The 19,588-nt window shown below is 42.6% G+C and overlaps 1 protein-coding gene and 1 non-coding gene across 2 annotated transcripts in view; one reads left to right on the forward strand and one right to left on the reverse strand.

Moving 5' to 3' along the window:
- The window catches only part of CLSTN2 (calsyntenin 2), a 660,240-nt gene that overhangs the window by 146,566 nt on the left and 494,086 nt on the right, over positions 1 to 19,588 (reverse strand). The window contains exons 3-4 of the mRNA XM_061194598.1: positions 3,870 to 4,065; positions 2,915 to 3,123 (exon numbers count right to left, since the gene is read on the reverse strand). Coding sequence (XP_061050581.1) covers positions 2,915 to 3,123; positions 3,870 to 4,065 — 405 coding nt within the window. The remainder of the gene's footprint in view (positions 1 to 2,914; positions 3,124 to 3,869; positions 4,066 to 19,588) is intronic.
- LOC133094193 (U6 spliceosomal RNA) lies at positions 2,073 to 2,179 on the forward strand. The gene has a single exon (XR_009701407.1). It is a non-coding gene; the product is annotated as a U6 spliceosomal RNA (small nuclear RNA).

The raw sequence follows: 19,588 nt of genomic DNA on the forward strand, positions 1-19,588 counted from the left end.
TGATTGGGAGTCAAGTTTCCTTTAACAAAGCCAGTCAAGAATCTCTGAATAAAAATGTGTTTGCTGTATCTTTGGCCTTGTGGCGGATGTTCAGAATCCCTTTCCTTTTTCTCCAAATACTTGTTTCGGTCTCAGCTTGGGGCCCCGGGCACATCTGGAACAGCTAAGTATGGGGTTGGTAACATTCCCTGTGGCTTCTGTTAACAAATTAGTTCATGGTTAAAGCCATCACAGGGGAGGACTTCTGCCAGGTGGATGCACTGTAATAGGACCATGAGAAGTATGTTTCAGCAACATCAAATTGAATTTTGAACAAAAGGTTTTCACTTTCTTTAAAGTTAAATGGCTCTCAAAAGATACACGTTGTAGAAGAGGAAGGCTCAGGATTTACTGTTCCTGTGACATTCAGCAGACCAAACACTATTGATTGTGGTAGAAAAATAAAAATAAACACACGAGCCCACAATCCTTGGCTCAATTTACGGCAGCTCCCCTTCCGTAAGAAGTCTTAATGAAACTGTCTGAGAAACTACTTTACTTTCTGCACCACCACCGACTTCACGCATGGGAGAATGGGTTTCAGAGCACAGGATTTGAAGCATCAGAGTATAATATTTTCACTGATGGTTGTAGAGGGAAGGGTCGTGTTTGGCTAAGTCACACATTTAAAAACATTTTGAAAGATCAGAAACAGCCATCCTTTTTGCTTCTGTGACAATTGTGTTATTTTCCCCACACGTGAATGATTTCTCCTAGTGGTGCCTTCTCAGGAGAACTGAGTCCACAGTTAACCCAGGTGAGTACTGATCTCTGGGCTTACTTCTCTGTTCCAAATGAACCTGGGAAGGTTAACTCTCAAAGAACTATCCGTACCTACCATGTGTCATAGTGAAGGTATTTTTTAAAACCTCAGGTGGAGTAGGGGTTGCAACGAGACAAGCGCACTTACCTGCACCCTCCTTCTGATGGATTTTAAATCGGAGTTGCCCTGTTGGAAACTTATGCAGGCCAGTCACTTTGCAAGTGTTCATACCTTTTGGCCATGCAATTCCACGTCTAACAAACAACTGACTCCAGAAAGAATGATAAAAATTGCAGACAAAGGTGCAAATATGTTCATCTAAGCATTATTTATTACATTGAAAAAGAGTAAAGAAACTGCATGCCCAATAGTAAGAGACAAGCTAAGCCTGATTCTCTGCTTAGACGGACTGCTGTTCATGCTAAAAGTGCTAATTATGAGGCATGTTTATGGATGGAAAAAATCCACACAATAGAATGTTAAGTGAAAAGGGGAAGATAAAGAAAACCAAGGAAAGCGTGGCCTTATTTTGTTCAAGAACTTCATAGAAAAAGTGCTGGTAAAATGTCAGTAGTGGTTCTCTTTGGTGGGATTACAGGTGACTTACTTCTTCTTCATACTTTTCTATGCTTCCCTTGTTTTCCACAAAGGACATGTGTTTCTTTTCTATTCAGGTGGAAGAGAAGTGTTTTCATGTACTTGGAGAACAAACAGACTTGAGGACACGCTGTGCTCATAGGTGTCCGACGCCTGTTACTCACCAGGGCAGCCTGCGGAGGGCTCAGCAGAGGTACTTTTCTACCTTCCCTCTAGGCATTGGCTACCAGGAGGCTGAGGGCTAATTCGTTGCCTAACCCTGGTTCATGGCACGCTTTGTGCACCACCCTCACCCTTGACGCTGCCTGACTTTCTATTTTTTATTTTGATTTTTTTTTGCTAGATGGTAAGCTCCACGTGGGCAAGCCCACTTCTGTTTTGACTTCCCCTCTATCTCTATTTCCAGTTCCCAGCACTGTGCCTGGCACTTAATAAACATTTACGGCATGGATGAGCCTCAGGTTTTGCAACTTTCCCATCATTGAGCAGTTAAATCCTATTTGAAACAAAGTGAGGATAATGTACGTATACCCACACACTCATGCTAATAATGACACAATATACTTGATTAATATCAAGTTATTGAGAATTACAGTTAAAGTGGGCTGAGTTGATTGGGCCTCTGGCTGTGGTGTTTACACTGCAATCAGTTTTTTAATAATGGTGATGGGGAGTGCTCGCTTCGGCAGCACATATACTAAAATTGGAACGATACAGAGAAGATTAGCATGGCCCCTGCGCAAGGATGACACGCAAATTCGTGAAGCGTTCCATATTTTTGCAGAAACTAACACACCATTGTAAAGTAATTATACTTCAATAAAGATGTTTAAAAAAAAAAAAAGAAATTTTTAACAAACACCAATAAACAAGATGGAATTAATACTTCAAAAATAATGGTGATGGGGAAATATCCAAATGGCTTTCTACGATTGTTTTCAGTTCAGTAAGTTTAGTTTGAGACTGGAGTGTGGTGGGAGGGGTCTTTCATTTCTCATTCTCACTGGGGTGGAAGTTCTCAAAAACCCTTGGCAAGAGCTTTAAAGATTCCTGAATGGATCTATAGCTTGGAAGGTGTTTCCAAAATCTGCACCTTCTCTTTTAGCTTCTCTCTGTCTGGGAGCGGATTGTTGTGGTGTGGCTCATGTTACAACTTGTTATACAGGAAACTCAGATGTGGCTGAGTTGATGGCATGGCTCACATCTGGATGACAGCAGGAAAATTCTACCAGAAAACCAACCTGTCTTCAGTATCCAAATGCGTGGCATTGTGAGTTCTATAGACTATTCACTGAGGAGGTTTCTGGGGTGTTTTAGACCTGGCCGAGCTGCTGATTATGTAAGGTCATCCTTTCTAGCGCAGGGCTGAATTCTGTGTTACAGAGCCTACATCAGGGATAGCAAGGGAGGCGTCACCTGCCAAGTGCATTCAGAGCCCTCACTTGGCCTTCAAAGGGGTGGGAGGTGGAGCTGCTTCCCTGCTTCCATTCACTGGGGTCCTCTCAGGACACTCACCGTTTCTGTCGATGGCAAAAGGCACATCAGTTGTGACGATTTCATAGTTGCAAATCTGGCTGTACTGTGGGGAGCAGTCCTCGTCGACAGCCTCCACCTGCAGGATGCTGTCGTAGATCTTGCCCTCTGTCACGACAGCCTTGTAGGCCGGCTCTTTGAAGGTGGGAGCAAACTCATTGACGTCCTTCACCTGGATATGGACCACGGCCCTAGGACCACACACAGTAAGGAAGAGATGGCGGTAAAGAAAGAATCACACCATCCTCCCACACCTCCCACGGGTACTGACTCAGGTCCCAAGGTCAGGAGAGTAGAGAAACCACAAGACAGTCGGGGTGGCTGTTGTCTGAGTGCTCTGTCCTCCCTCTCATTGAGACCCCTTTACCTGTCCTTGCCCCGATCCTCTGAGATGAATCCACCCCAGAGAGGTGCCTCCCCTTCTCTGACCTTCCTAGTTACCCAGCTTTAGGCAACACATTTCCTCTAGATCATCTCCCCATTCCCTCCGCTATTCATTCACTCCATGCAGTAAGAATTGAACCACTCTTACTCTGGGTTAGGCGCTGAGCTAAACTCTATTTGAGAGTTACAACCCCAAATGAAAAGTGCTGTGACAGAGAGAAGCACACGGCCTGGCAGAAATCCAGGGAAAGGTCCCAACGAGGTCTGCAGGGATGGGCTGGCTGACAGAAGGCTTCCCAGAGAAAGTGACATCTGAACTCAGTCCTGATGGTAAAATAGGAGTATCTTCATGTGAAGCAGAGGGGTGGAGTATTCTAGGGGTAGAAGGAGGCCCGCGCTGATGCCTGTAGGGGCCTGGGGACCTGGCCAGCAGTCGGGCAGGCTGGAGTAGCATGGTGTGACCACTGCACATGCCTATCTGAAGAGCAGTGTGTGAACGGAGATGGGCGGGCAGGGGTGGGAGGGGTCCAGGGAGCTCCATCAGGTCACTCACTTGTGCGATTTCTTCCAGGCCATCTCCTGGGGCCCCGTGCCGCAATCGTAGGCCTGGATAATGAACGTGTACTCCTTTTGCAGCTCACAGTCGATGGGGCTCCTGGCGCGGAGCCGGCCCTCTCCCGACGTCTTGTTGAGCACCACGGCCTCGAAGGGCAGCTCCTGGCCATGGATCTTGAATGCACAGATTTCCCCTGCAGGAGGATGGAAGGCAGAGAGCGGGGATCCTGAGAACGGCCAGACTGAACACAGAGCTTCCACTGGACCAGATTTGCAAACCCAAAAGCAGACCATTTCCTCCACACAGATAATTGTCAAAGCAGAAGCAGCCTTTAGAGACTCAGACCAACACGTTCATGTCCTGGCCGGTAAAACTGAAATGTGCCCCATCCGGTGTACCCGGCAGAAAAAGTGGGGTGTGTGGGTGGTCATCGTGCAGGGGAGCTGGCTGATTATCTCAGTTTGCCACTTTTCCTAGGAGGTTTCTCGCTTGCCCTCTGCCCAGTATGAGATTAAGGAATTTGCCTGCGGTCAAAAGACAAATGACTGCAGAGGAAAGGAGAAAAAGGCCAAAGCTTTCACTGTCTTTTGTTTTGTGACAACATCCTTGATTCTTCAAAGTGTGCTCTGTGAAGCAGCGGCCTGGGCATCCCTGGGGAGCTTGTTAGGAATACAGACTCCCAGGTCCCACCTGAACCTCCTGAGTCAGGATATGCATCTTTTTTTTTTTCTGGTGTGTCCATGATGTCTTTTTTTTTTTTTTGAAGTATAGTTGATTTACAATATTGTGTTAATTTCTGCTGTACAGCAAAGTGATTCGATTATATATATATATATATATATATATATTCTTTTTTATATTCTTTTCCGTATGGTTTATCACAGGATATTGGATATAGTTCCCTGTGCTATATAGTAGGACCTTGTTGTTTACCCAGCCTATATATAATTGTTTGCAACTGCTAACTTAATTAGGGTCCCCAGGTGGTCTGTTTGCTCAGTAAATGTAAGCAGCACTGCTTGCCTCTGTCCTTTACTCTTGGTTTAAGCACCCCGCGTTGCTGTAGCCCCTTCCCCCTTCTCCCCTCCCCCTTCTCCCCTCCCCCCTCCTTCACGTCTCTCACCTACCACTTCCCTGCGGGGACAGGGACACCACTTGGAGTTGCCATGTTCTCTCCAAACAGCGGGGGTGAGTTTATGTGAGTTCCAGAAACCCTGTGGAGCCTGAAAAGCCAACTTCTTAAAGAGCTGACCATGTTGTGCAATGAATACATTTCTCTCCATCAGCTGGGTTCATGTGTATTATAGCTATTTCTCAGCACTAAAACAAGGCCACAAAAATATCTTCTTTATCTCAGTTGATGGATGTTTATTTCTTGAACCCTGACTGTAAGCCCTGTAGTAAGTGTCCTGGAAAGTACTGAAGATTTGAGACACGTTCTCTTCCTGTGTTGAGGGAGCTTACAGGCTTTTTGGGGAGACAATGTGCAGATGTCCAGAAAGACCATTCATAGTGCAAAAGGGGTGTGTGAGTGTCACATGACATGGGCAGCAAGGTGTCCAGCTATAGGCTGCTGGGGAGTAAAACACAGGCTTGAGCCCAGGGGCCTGAGTCACGTTCCAGGTTCACTACTGACTTGTTGATTTAGTCAAATTATAGTGACTTCTCTGGGTTTCAACTGTGTCACCTGTAAAAGGGCCCAGGAGATAATGTTGCAGGGAGAACATCTACCTGACATGCCCCAAGCCTGGTCTGACATTGCCCCAGCTGCACTGCTGTGACCAGGGTGAGGTGCCTACAGTCTACAGTTTAAAGGGGTCCTCAGGGTGACCAGGCATCTGCCCACAAAGAACAGGCACCGTGAGGAGAAGGGGTAACATGACTGCATGCCTGCTGTGTGTCAGGCATCGAGCTTTGTACCTCCGCCCAGGTGATCTGGTTTAATCTTCACAACAACCCTGCAAGGCAGATGTTTTATACCAATCTGTACAAATTAACAACAACAAAAAGGATCAAAGGAGTTATTACTTGCTCAAGGTCACAGAGCAAAAGTTGGTGTAAACCCCAAGTATGGCTGAGTCCTAACTGCACGCCCTTTCTGCCCCACCGCGCCGTCTCCAAGCAGCCCCATAACTTCTAAGGGGACCGCCGAGGGAATTGCTTCCAGTAACATTCTACATTCCCACTCAAGGCTCACTCAGGAGAGAAAGTCCCCACCCCATTTTACATATAGGAAGCGTGCCCCGATCTCTTACTGACAATGTTTTCTGAGATGGTCAGTCAATACCAGTTTTACCTTTAGGCTTTTGTTTTTTATTATTTTGTCGATCCTCAATTTCATTATGAACACTCCATTTTCACTACATTCCCTCCTGGCCATTTCTCAAATGTAGCTGTGGAATAATGGACAAGACAGACAGCTTGTGGGCCAGGCTCTAACAAGAAGGCTGGTTCCCATTCCATCGCTGTAGTTCAGGCCAGGACTGCCTCTCGGACAAGGCTAGCTCTGCAGCCTTCAGAGTGGGAGAACAGGTTACATCGCATCCTCAAGTTTCATTTCTGCTCTGAATTGGCTGGGGTTGAAGGGATGGACTTCTGACATGCCTGCCTTGAGATTCTATCCCAAGATCAATGCCAATATGGGAATATTAGCAGCGAATGAGCCCAGACTGGTTCTGGGGTGTTCTCTGGAGTGCCCAACTACAGCCATGATTCTAAGACCCATCAGACCAGACCATTTCTCTTTGAAGAGTCCAATTAGACTGAATAGAAATGAGGGTAATTTTCTGTTGGAGATATTTGATCACATCTAAAGTAGTTCTCAAGGCTCAGAAATCCTGAACAAGAAGAAAGGAGAGGAAGGAGGAAAAGGCAAAGGAGGAGGGGGAAATGCAGACACAAGGGGAAGGTAAGAAAAAGTAAACCTCAGGGCAATGTATTTTCATCGAACTAAATTCAGCTCAATTCAACTCAGTAGAACCAGAATTTTTTGAGGATGGAGTAAGTAAGTGCAAGGTACCATGCTGGGGCTGGAGACACAAAAAAACCCACTTGTATACCTTAAGGGGTAAAGATACCCGATCCTCAAGTCTTCATTACCTCCTAGAAGAGACAGTGAAGTTCACAAGGGCTATGGCATGCTCACTTAGTTTGCACCAGCTCAGATTGAGATGGGACTTAGCTCCCTTTACACAAAAACTAGAATTCACGCCACACTCGTTTATCCCACCTCTTCATCTGACCTGTGTGTTCTGGTTGCAAAAACATTCATTCGTTTATTCATCCATTCACTCACCTCATATTTATTAGGGACTGTGCACCCAGCACTGGCAAAACAGTGATGAACAAAACCCTGGCCTATAAGCTGCTGGTAGTCACGTGTGGGAGGGAAATAAGGAATCAGGTAATCACCTACCTTTATGAAGGATGGCGATGGTGATACATGCATTGAAGGAGGGCTTCTTGGTGCTAAGAGACTTCTGACCTGGGCAGGTCAGGCAGGGAGGTCTAAGCTAAGGATGTGATGGCTGAGCTGAGATCACAGGAAGAGAAACAGGGAGACACCCAGGCCATGAGGGAGGGAACTGAGTTTCAGGCAGAGGGGGCAGCAGACTGTAGTGCCCTTCAGAAGGAAGGGACATGGGACTGCAGAGACCCATGTGGCCAGAGTAGAGGCAATGGGGTAGGGCCAGTTTCATGGGTGTGTGACCTGAGAGGTACATGGAGGCCATGTGCTCAAGAGGGCCCTGAGCTAGGTTGAAATCTCTGCTGTCACCATGTTGAGATTCTTAATAATTTTATCTTTGAACTTGGGTTTTGTAAATGAAGGCTGATGGGACAATGGAGCATGTTCTGAGCAGTGGAGATGGGTGTAATAGGCATGCCTCCCTGTTCCTTGCTCTCTGTTCATATCTAGTGTTCAGGATGCACCATAAGCACAGCATTATGGTGGACCCACGATTTGGGGATGGAGGAGCAGCTTTCAGGGGGACTCAGAGACAGAACAAGGTAAGCATATGACAGCTACGACTGAATAGTCCACTAAGCAGGGAGCTGACAGCCCCGAGAAGCTACCCCTCTGTTTGAACCAAAATTGTTTTGAACACAGAAAAAAGGCAAGCAACCAAAGAACCTTGTCCTATCCTTTCTTACTATGTTACTTCCCTGTAGTAGCCAATCACTTATGCTGAAAACGATGACAGAGAAAAGGAAAGATAAAACGATCCATTATTCCTTTTCTTTTCACACCGTCCTTACTATCAGCAAGTCAAATGTAGAGAATGTTGGTAGAATATGCACATATCAAGAAGTGAGATGAAAACCTTCGAGTATCATTTGTGTAGTCTTTACAATGCTCTGATAAAGAATTAAATACATATGCATACCTGAGCTAGAACATGCAAATGCTGTAATTTTCAGAGATTCTGCACAGCAGTTAACTGCTCTTCTGTTTGCATTTGAAACAAATTGGCATTGCACAGTATAAAGATAAATTGTAAAATCTATGCTAATCATTTAAAAATTTTTCTTTACTTAGAATCACATCAAACAGCAAATTAAAAGCACAGCAAGTTGAGAGAGAGACTGTGGAAGGAATGTCCTGGGATAGAATCCTGAGGAGGAAGGATATTTAAAACTGCAGTTCCCAGCATCTGTGAATGACACATTGGGCTGTCTTGATCTTTTGTGAGCCTTGTCACTAGAATTCATTGTAACTAATAAAGTACTATAGTGGGAGGGTGATGTACTTAAAAGTAAAAGATCAGACCTAATTGTTTCTATATAAAAAATATTGCAACAGGGAAGAACAATATCTGACTCCATGTTGGATCTGTTTCTTTTACTTTAACCTTTGCTCTCTGTTGCTTTTTTTACTATGATCACTAAAAGGATGTTGTCTATAGCTACTGGCATACATAATGGCATCCCTTGGGGAACATTGCTCCTCTGCCTAAATGTTAAACTAAAGTGCCTTAGTTCAGTTCACAGGGAAACATTCTGACCTTCCCTACCTGTGAATGGCTGCAAGAAAGAAGAAATTAACACATCCTCTCCCCTAGGCTGGCCAAACCAGGAGATGTTTTGTAAGACTTATGGCCTTTTAACTTTACTTCCTCACCTCGTCCCCATCTCTGTTCTATAAAGGAAACTAGCGTCCAGACCCTGATGGTACTCTAGGACATTAGTTTGCCAACTTCTCAGACGCCCGGCTTTCTGAATAAAGTTGCTATTCCTTGCCTCAACACTTTGTCTCCTGATTTATTGGCCTGTCATGTGGTGAGCAGAGGCAGCTTGTACTCAGTAACAATATCACTTTTAAAATCTTGCTTTCCTAGAAAAATGGTACAAATGAACCAGTTTGCAGGGCAGAAATAGAGACACAGATGTAGAGAACAAACATATGGACACCAAAGGGGGAAAGTGGCAGGGGGGGTGGTGGTGGGATGAATTTGGAGATTGGGATTGACATATATACACTAATATGTATAAAATGGATAACTAATAAGAACCTGCTGTATAAAAAAATAAAATAAAATTCAAAAAAAATGTAAAAAAAAAATCTTGCTTTCCAATCTGCTTTCTGAGGTGGGAGACTTAGTGTGCCAGGACCTGTCTGTGGGAGTGCAAAGCACAGATGCACATGCACTTGGGACCAGCAACGGGTTCTGTGGGGAAATGGGGCCAGCGGCATGGGGCTATCTCGCAGTGGCTGTGGCCTAAGATGGCTGAACTCAGCTTCACCAAGAGCCCCCTGGAGGGGCCAGACCGGAAGAGGAGCCCCTGCAGTGTCTGGGGCTGGATGGCGGGGTTTCCATGGCTCCAGCCCCTTATCACCTACCTCTATCTCACAATTACCTTTTCCTCTGCAGTAACACACCTCCTGACACACCAGCAGAAATTGGTGTAGTTGTCTCCTAATTCCTCCCATAAGATTCTGGGGGAAATGAATGAATGAATGAATGAAAGAAATTGATGAATGAATGAAAGAAATTGATTTTTAGAATGTATTTTGTTCCTACTCTTGCATACCCTTGACCAACAGATTGGGTTGATTCTATTTTCCAGGTGAGGAAACTGAGTCTCAGAGAGATTACCTGGTTCACCCAAGGTCACTTTGATAGTAAGGAGTGGATCAAGGACCGACGTCTAGACCCTTTGAATCTAACTCCTGTGCCTTCTGTTCTTTCATGTGGGTGTGATGTTCCAGGAGAAGGGTTCTCAAAGTGTAATCTGTAGACCCCTTGGATCCCCAAGGCCCTTTCTGCTATGTCCACAAAGTCAAAATCATCATCATATGAACACTAAGACATTATTTGACTTTGTCCCTGTGTTGATATTTGCATTGTTGGTATAAAACCAGTGGTGAGTAAAAGTGCTGGTGCCGTAGTAGCACCTGACTGCATTCTATGTGACGTACAGTCACTGTAAAAATAAAGAAAGAAAGAGACAAGGCCAATTTCACTTAAGAATGACTTTAATGATGCGGTAAATATTACCCATTTTATTAAATCTCAATCCTTGAGTACATGTATTTTAATATTCTGTGTGACAAAATGGAAAGTACACATAAAACATCTTTGCAGAGCAAAGTACACTGGTTTGTCTCTAGGAAAAGCATTCATGTGATTTAAGTTGAATGGGAGCTAAACTAGAATGTTTTTGTAGGGGATGCTATTTTTACCTGAAGGAATGATTGACAGACAAACTATGTTTATTCAAACTTGAGTGTGTGGCAAACTTTCTTTTAAAGTAAGCCTGTCACTTCAAGGAAAATAACTCATAGTAGTGGTTGCCAATGATAAATTTGAGACTTCAATTTTGGAAAATTTGTGTCTGCCATAGAGAGTGTGACAATTTACCAACACTTTAATACTTTTCTGATGAAGTGAGTAGTGCTATTAATGACTGTTTGATAATATATAATGAAATATGTCAACTTTTGAAAGATCTACTTAACCATAAATCAATAACTTCTAAATGACCAATGCATATTGTTACACAGAATGATGGGTAAAAGATTCATTCAAAGTGTGAAATAGACCAATGGATTTTAATGCAGCAGTGTATAATAAGTTCATTGATGTGATTTCAGATACTTTATGGTATTGTAGCTAAACTTTAAGAAACCATTGCTTATGGAGTTCTGGTACAGTATCAGAGAAGAATAGCTACAATTATTTGAAAAAATTAAAATACTCCTCCCTTTTCCAACTATATATCTGGGTGAGGCCGTATTTTTTTCTTCATATACTTTGACCTAAAAGGCATATCACAACAGATTGAAGGCAGAGAAAATATGAGGATATTCAAGGCAGACATTGAAGAGATTGCAAAAATGTACATGATGCCACCCTTCACACTAATTTTGTTTTGGAAACTGTATTTTTTGTATCAAATTATGTTATATATGTTAACCTGGAATGTGTTTATTATTGTGATTTTTAAATAAGTTAATAAATAAGCATTTGTAAGTTTCTTAGTTTTAGTTTCTAAAACAGTAAATATCGATAGATATAACCCTCAGAGATAAAAGCTCTTCAGAGTCATTAGCAATGTTTAAGAGCATAAAGGGGTCATGAAACCAAAAAGCTTATAATTTACCAACTATAGTTTCCACCCAGATCATGATTCCATATCCTATTCCTGATACTTGAAACATGATCCACCACCTCTCAGAAAAATCCCAATCTTAGAGGAACTCATTTTTCTCTGTATTGCACAGCTGGGGCATTTGCGGTGAGAGTAACCAGGCAGAGCTCGATGTTTACAGAGCTCGGGGGGTGGGGAACTTCATTTCCACATCCTCATCCAAGCATGGGTGGTAAACATCTGGCTCTGGAGCCAGAGAAGCTGGGCTCGAATCCTACCTCTATTAACTACCTGTGTGACCTCGGACAAGTCACTTATCTCTCCGTGCCTGCTTTCTCATCTATGAAATGGGACAATATTAGCAATAGTTACCTCATAGCATTCTTGGTTGTTGGAAGGATTAAATGAGTTAATATATGCAAAGTGCTTAACAGTGACTGGCATGACATACGTACTACCTAAGAGTTAGCTCTCCTCACTGTTATTATGTTGTAGAAAAGCCACATACTTCTGGCTAACTCCCTGTCCATGTTTGAGATCCGAAGAGGCTGAACGTGGAGCTCATTTCACAGTCAGAAGTATTTTGAATGTGTGTCACATGTGTCATTAAAAATCAGTCTGGCCCCTTGAAGTACCTTACACTTATCAGTCACAGCTTTCACATCTTTATCTTCCTGAATATCATTGGCTAATGACTGCATCCTGTGAATTTGCAAAATCTCATCCAGGGCCAGTACTGCCTCACGGGGAAAATTCATTGAGGGTGTGGGAGGTGTTGTGTGTCTGATTTTGCTCATCACAGTGACTGGGGATTGCTAATGGCCTTTATTGGGCAAGAGTCAAGGGTGCTAAATGTCCTGCCTTGAGCAGGCCGGTCTTATATCATCAAGAACCATCTCACCTGAAATGGCCATAGCATCCCCTTGAGAAACACTACACCCCCAGCATGCACCTAGTCTGTTGGAGCAAACATGCCCAGGTTCTTGACACCAGCTTTAGGGAAAATGATAGGTCCTACAAAGTCTTCTCTTCCAGATTGGTGAGGTCTCTCCCGATGGAGGGTGGTGCCCTCTGCTCTAGCTGCACGCTCTGTCCTCCCAGTACACACACTTGGCAGGCAGGGAACATTGACCACACCGCTGGAGGGCTGAGCAGAAAGGTTTCTTAAAGCGTACTCTACACGGAGACATCTGTATTCACTTTAGGTGTAATAAAATGGAAAGGACAAATGCTAATCACAACAAGAGGTACTCATGCCCAGAATATCAAATTAGGGCTGAACTGAGAAATCTACACTTTAAAAAAAAGGTTGATTTTAAGCCCTCCCATTTCAGAGAGAAACTCGGATAGTTAGGGAGTTTGGGATTGACATGTACACACTGCTATATTTAAAATGGAGGGGAGGGCCTTCAAGATGGTGGAGGAGTAAGACATGGAGATCACCTTCCTCTCCACAAATACATCAAAAATACATCTACATGTGGAACAACTCTTACAGAACACCTACTGAACGCTGGCAGAAGACCTCAGACCTCCCAAAAGGCAAGAAACTCCCCACGTACCTGGATAGGGCAAAAGGAAAAACAGAGACAAAAGAATAGGGATGGGACCTGCACCTCTGGGAGGGAGCTGTGAAGGAGGAAAAGTTTCCACACACTAGGAAGCCCCTTCGCGGGCGGAGACTGCGGGTGGCGGACGGGGGAAGCTTCGGAGCCACGGAGGAGAGCGCAGCAACAGGGGTGCGGAGGGCAAAGTGGAGAGATTCCCGCACAGAGGATCGGTGCCGACCAGCACTCACCAGCCCGAGAGGATTGTCTGCTCACCCACTGGGGCGGGCGGGGGCTGGGAGCTGAGGCTCGGGCTTTGGAGGTCAGACTGCAGGGAGAGGACTGGGGTTGGCTGCGTGAACACAGCCTGAAGGGGGCTACTACACCACAGCTAGCCCCAGGAGGGAGTCCAGGAAAAAGTCTGGAACTGCCTAAGAGGCAAGACACCATTGTTTCGGGGTGCATGAGGAGAGGGGATTCCTTCCCTGTCTGCCCACAAAAGGCAGAGCACTGCCTAACTGAGCTCCAGAGATGGGCGCGAGCCTCGGGTATCAGCTCAGATCCCAGAGACGGGCATGAAACGCTAAGGTTGCTGCTGCAACCACCAAGAAGCCTGTGTGCAAACACAGGTCACTATCCACACCCCCCTGGGAGCCTGTGTAGCCCACCACTGCCAACGCCTCATGATCCAGGGACAACTTCCCAGGGAGAACACACGGCGTGACTCAGGCTGTTACAATGTCATGCCGGCCTCTGCTGCTGCAGGCTCACCCCACATTCCGTACCCCTCCCTGCCCCCAGCCTGAGTGAGCCAGAGCCCCCTAATCAGCCACTCCTTTAACTTCCTCCTGTCTGGGCGAAGAACGACACCAGAGGGTGACCTACGTGCAGAGGCAGGGGAAATCCAAAGCTGAACCCCAGGCGCTGTGCAAACAAAGAAGAGAAAGGGAAATTTCTCCGTGCAGGCTCAGGAGCAGTGGATTAAACCTCCACAATCAACTTGATGTACCCTTCATCTGTGGAATACCTGAATAGACAGCAAATCATCCCAAAACGGAGGCGGCGGACTTTGGGAGCAACTGTAGACTTGGGGTTTCATTTCTGCGTCTAATATGTTTCTAGTTTTATGTTTATCTTAGTTTAGTATTTACAGCTTATTATCGCTGGTAGATTAGTTTATTGATTTGGTTGCTCTCTTCTATATATATATATATATATATATATATATATATAATTTTTTCCTTTTTCTCTTTTTGTGAGTGTGTATGTGTATGCTTCTTTGTGTGATTTTGTCTATATAGGTTTGCTCTTACCATTTGTCCTAAGGTTCTGTCTGTCCGCATTTTTTAGTATAGTTTTTAGTGCTTGTTATCATTGGTGGATTTGTTTATTGGTTTGGTTGCTCTCTTCTTTTTTTAATTACTTTTTTATTTTAATATTTATTCTTTTTAATTTTTTATTTTAATAACTTTGTTTTATTTTTTTTCTTTCTTTTTTTTCCCCTTTTCTCCCTTTTATTCTGAGTCATGTGGCTGACACGGTCTTGGTGCTCTGGCCAAGTGTCAGGCCTGAGGCTCTGAGGTGGGAGAGATGAGTTCGGGACATTGGTCCACCAGAGACCTCCTGGCCCCTTGTAATATCAATCAGCGAGAGCTCTCCCAGAGATCTCCATCTCAATGCTAAGACCCAGCTCCACTCAACGACCAGCAAGTTCCAGTGTCGGACACCCTATGCCAAACAACTAGCAAGACAGGAACACAACCCCACCCATTAGCACAGAGGCTGCCTAAAATCATAATCACAGACACCCCAAAACACACCACTGGATGAGGTCCTGCCCACCAGAAAGACAAGATCCAGCCTCATCCATCAGAAAACAGGCAACAGTCCCCTCCACCAGGAAGCCTACACAACCCACTGAACCAACCTTAGCCACTGGGGGCAGACTCCAAAACCAGGGGGAACTACGAACCTGCAGCCAGCGAAAAGGAGATCCCCAAACACAGTAAGTTAAGCAAAAAGAGAAGACAGAGAAATACACAGCAGATGAAGGAGCAAAGTAAAAACCCACCAGACCAAACAAATGAAGAGGAAATACGCAGTTTACCAGAAAAAGAATTCAGAGTAATGATACTAAAGATGACCCAAAATTTTGGAAATAGAATGGAGAAAATACAAGAAACGTTTAACAAGGACCTAGAAGAACTAAAGAGCAAACAAACAGTGATGAACAACAAAATAAATGAAATTAATAATTCTCTAGAAATAATCAAGAGCAGAATAACTGAGGCAGAGGAATGGATAAGTGACCTGGAAGGTAAAATAGTGGAAATAACTACCACAGAGCAGAATAAAGAAAAAAGAATGAAAAGAATTGAGGACAGTCTCAGAGACCTCTGGGACAACATTAAATGCACCAACATTCAAATTATAGGGGTCCCAGAAGAAGAAGAGAAAAAGAAAGGGACTGAGAAAATATTTGAAGAGATTATAGTTGAAAACTTCCCTAATATGGGAAAGGAAATAGTCAATCAAGTCCAGGCAGAGCAGAGAGTCCCATACAGGATAAATGCAAAGAGAAACACGCAAAGACACATATTAATCAAACTATCAAAAATAAAATACAAAGAAAAAATATTGAAAGCAGCAAGAGAAACACAAAAAATAACATAGAAGGGAATCGCCATGAGGTTAACAGCTGATCGTTCAGCAGAAACTCTGCAAGCCAGAAGGGAGTGGCAGGACATATTTAAAGTGATGAAAGGGAAAAATCTACAACCAAAATTACTCTACCCAGCAAGGATCTCACTCAGATTCGACAGAGAAATTAAAACCTTTACAGGCAAGCAAAAGTTAAGAGAATTCAGCACCACCAAACCGACTTTACAGCAAATGCTAAAGGAACTTCTCTAGGCAGGAAAGACAAGAGAAGGAAAAGACCTACGATAACAAACCCGAAACAAGAAAATGGTAATAGGAACATATATATCGATAATTACCTTAAATGTAAATGGATTAAATGCTCCAACAAAAAGACGTAGGCTGGCTGAATGGATACAAAAACAAGACCCTTATAGATGCTGTCTACAAGAGATCCACTTCAGACCTAGGGACACATACAGACTGAAAGTGAGGGGATGGAAAAAGATATTCCATGCAAATGGAAATCAAAAGAAAGCTGGAGTAGCAATTCTCATATCAGACAAAATAGACTTTAAAATAAAGGCTATTACAAGAGACAAAGAAGGACACTACATAATGATCAAGGGATCGATCCAAGAAGAAGATATAACAATTGTAAATATTTATGCACCCAACACAGGAGCACCTCAATACGTAAGGCAAATGCTAACAGCCATAAAAGGGGAAATCAACGGTAACACAATCATAGTAGGGGACTTTAACATCCCACTTTCACCAACAGACAGATCATCCAAAATGAAAATAAATAAGGAAACACAAGCTTTAAATGACACATTAAACCAGATGGACTTTATTGATATTTATAGGACATTCCATCCAAAAAAAAACAGAATACACTTTCTTCTCAAGTGCGCATGGAACATTCTCCAGGATAGATCATATCTTGGGTCACAAATCAAGCCCTGGCAAATTTAAGAAAATTGAAAGCGTATCAACTATCTTTTCCGACCATAATGCTTTAAGACTAGATATCAATTACAGGAAGAAAACTGTAAAAAACACAAACACATGGAGGGTAAACAATATGCTACTAAATAACCAAGACATCACTGAAGAAATCAATTGAGGAAATCAAAAAATACGTAGAAACAAATGACAATGAAAACACGATGACCCAAAACCTATGGGATGCAGCAAAAGCAGTTCTAAGTGGGAAGTTTATAGCAATACAATCCTACCTCAAGAAACAAGAAACATCTCAAACAAACAACCTAACTTTATACCTAAAGCAATTAGAGAAAGAAAAACAAAAAACCTCCAACGTTAGCAGAAGGAAAGAAATCATGAAGATCAGAGCAGAGATAAATGAAAAAGAAATGAGGGAAACAATAGCAAAGATCAATAAAACTAAAAGCTGGTGGTTTGAGAAGATAAAGAAAATTGATAAACCATTAGCCAGACTCATCAAGGAAAAAAGAGAGAAGACTCAAATCAATAGAATTAGAAATGAAAAAGGAGAAGTAACAACTGACACTGCAGAAATACAAAGGATCATGAGAGATTACTACAAGCAACTATATGCCAATAAAATGGACAACCTGGAAGAAATGGACACATTCTTAGAAAAGTACAACCTTCCGAGACTGAACCAGGAAGAAATAGAAAATATAAACAGACCAACCACAAGCACTGAAATTGAAACTGTGATTAAAAATCTTCCAAGAAACAAAAGCCCAGGACCAGATAGCTTCACAGGCAAATTCTATCAAACATTTAGAGAAGAACTAACACTTATCCTTCTCAAACTCTTCCAAAATATAGCAGAGGGAGGAACACTCCCAAACTCATTCTAAGAGGTCACCATCACCCTGATACCAAAACCTGACAAAGATGTCAGAAAGAAAGAAAACTACAGGCCAATATCACTGATGAACATAGATGCAAAAATCTTCAACAAAATCCTAGCAAACAGAATCCAACAGCATATTAAAAGGATCATACACCATGATCAAGTGGGGTTTATCCCAGGAATGCAAGGATTCTTCAATATACGCAAATCAATCAATGTGATACACCATATTAACAAATTGAAGAATACAAACCATATGATCATCTCAATAGATGCAGAAAAAGCTTCTGACAAAATTCAACACCAATTTATGATAAAAACCCACCAGAAAGTAGGCATAGAGGGAACTTACCTCAACATAATAAAGGTCATATATGACAAACCCACAGCCAACATCATTCTCAATGGTGAAAAACTGAAACCATTTCCACTAAGATGAGAAAGAAGACAAGGTTGCCCACTCTCACCACTGTTATTCAACATAGTTTTGGAAGTTTTAGCCAGAGCAATCAGAGAAGAAAAAGAAATAAAAGGAATCAAAATCAGAAAAGAAGTAAAACTGTCACTGTTTGCAGATGACATGATACTATACATAGAGAATCCTAAAGATGCTACCAGAAAACTACTAGAGCTAATCAATGAATTTGGTAAAGTAGCAGGATACAAAATTAATGCACAGAAATCTCTTGCATTCTTATACACTAATGATGAAAAATCTGAAATAGAAATTAAGGTAACACTCCCATTTACCATTGCAACAAAAAGAATAAAATACCAAGAAATAAACCTACCTAAGGAGACAAAAGACCTGTATGCAGAAAACTATAAGACACTGATGAAAGAAATTAAAGATGATACAAACAGTTGGAGAGATATACCATGTTCTTGGATTTGAAGAATCAACATTGTGAAAATGACTCTACTACCCAAAGCAATCTACAGATTCAATGTAATCCCTATCAAAGTACCAATGGCATTTTTCACAGAACTAGAACAAAAAATTTCACAATTTGTATGGAAACAGAAAAGACCCCAAATAGCCAAAGCGATATTGAGAAAGAAAAACGGAGCTGGAGGAATCAGGCTCCCTGACTTCAGACTATACTACAAAGCTACAGTAATCAAGAGAGTATGGTACTGGCACAAAAATAGAAATATAGATCAATGGAACAGGATAGAAAGCCCAGAGATAAACCCACACACATATGGTCAACTTATCTTTGATAATGGAGGCAAGAACATACAATGGAGAAAAGATAGCCTCTTCAATAAGTTGTGCTGGGAAAACTGGACAGCTAAATGTAAAATAATGAAATTAGAACACTCCCTAACACCACACACAAAATTAACGTCAAAATGGATTAAAGACCTAAATGTAAGGCCAAACGCTATAAAACTCTTAGAGGAAAACATAGGCAGAACACGCTACGACATAAATTACAGCAAGGTCATTTTTGACCCACCTCCTAGAGAAAGGGAAATAAAAACAAAAATAAGCAAATGGGACCTAATGAAACTTAAAAGCTTTTTCACAGCAAAGGAAACCATAAACAAGACGAAAAGACAACCTTCAGAATGGGAGAAAATATTTGCAAACAAAGTAACTGATAAAAGATTAATCTCCAAAATATACAAGCAGGTCATGCAGCTCAATATCAAAAAACAAACAACCCAATCCAAAAATGGGCAGAAGACCTAAATAGACATTTCTGCAAAGAAGAGATACAGATTGCCAACAAACACATGAAAGGATGCTTCATGTCACTAATCATTAGAGAAATGCAAATCAAAACTACAATGAGGTATCACTTCACACCCGTCAGAATGGCCATCATCAAAAAGTCTACGAACAATAAATGTTGGAGAGGGTGTGGAGAAAAGGGAACCCTCTTGCACTGTTGGTGGGAATGTAAATTGATACAGCCACTATGGAGAACAATATGGAGGTTCCTTTAAAAACTAAAAATAGAACTACCATACAACCCAGCAATCCCACTACTGGGCATATACCCTGAGAAAACCATAATTCAAAAAGAGTCATGTACCACAATGTTCATTGCAGCTCTATTTACAACAGCCAGGACATG

The sequence above is a fragment of the Eubalaena glacialis genome, chromosome 6 (genome assembly GCF_028564815.1).
Source record: "Eubalaena glacialis isolate mEubGla1 chromosome 6, mEubGla1.1.hap2.+ XY, whole genome shotgun sequence".
NCBI classification, from domain to species: domain Eukaryota; kingdom Metazoa; phylum Chordata; class Mammalia; order Artiodactyla; family Balaenidae; genus Eubalaena; species Eubalaena glacialis.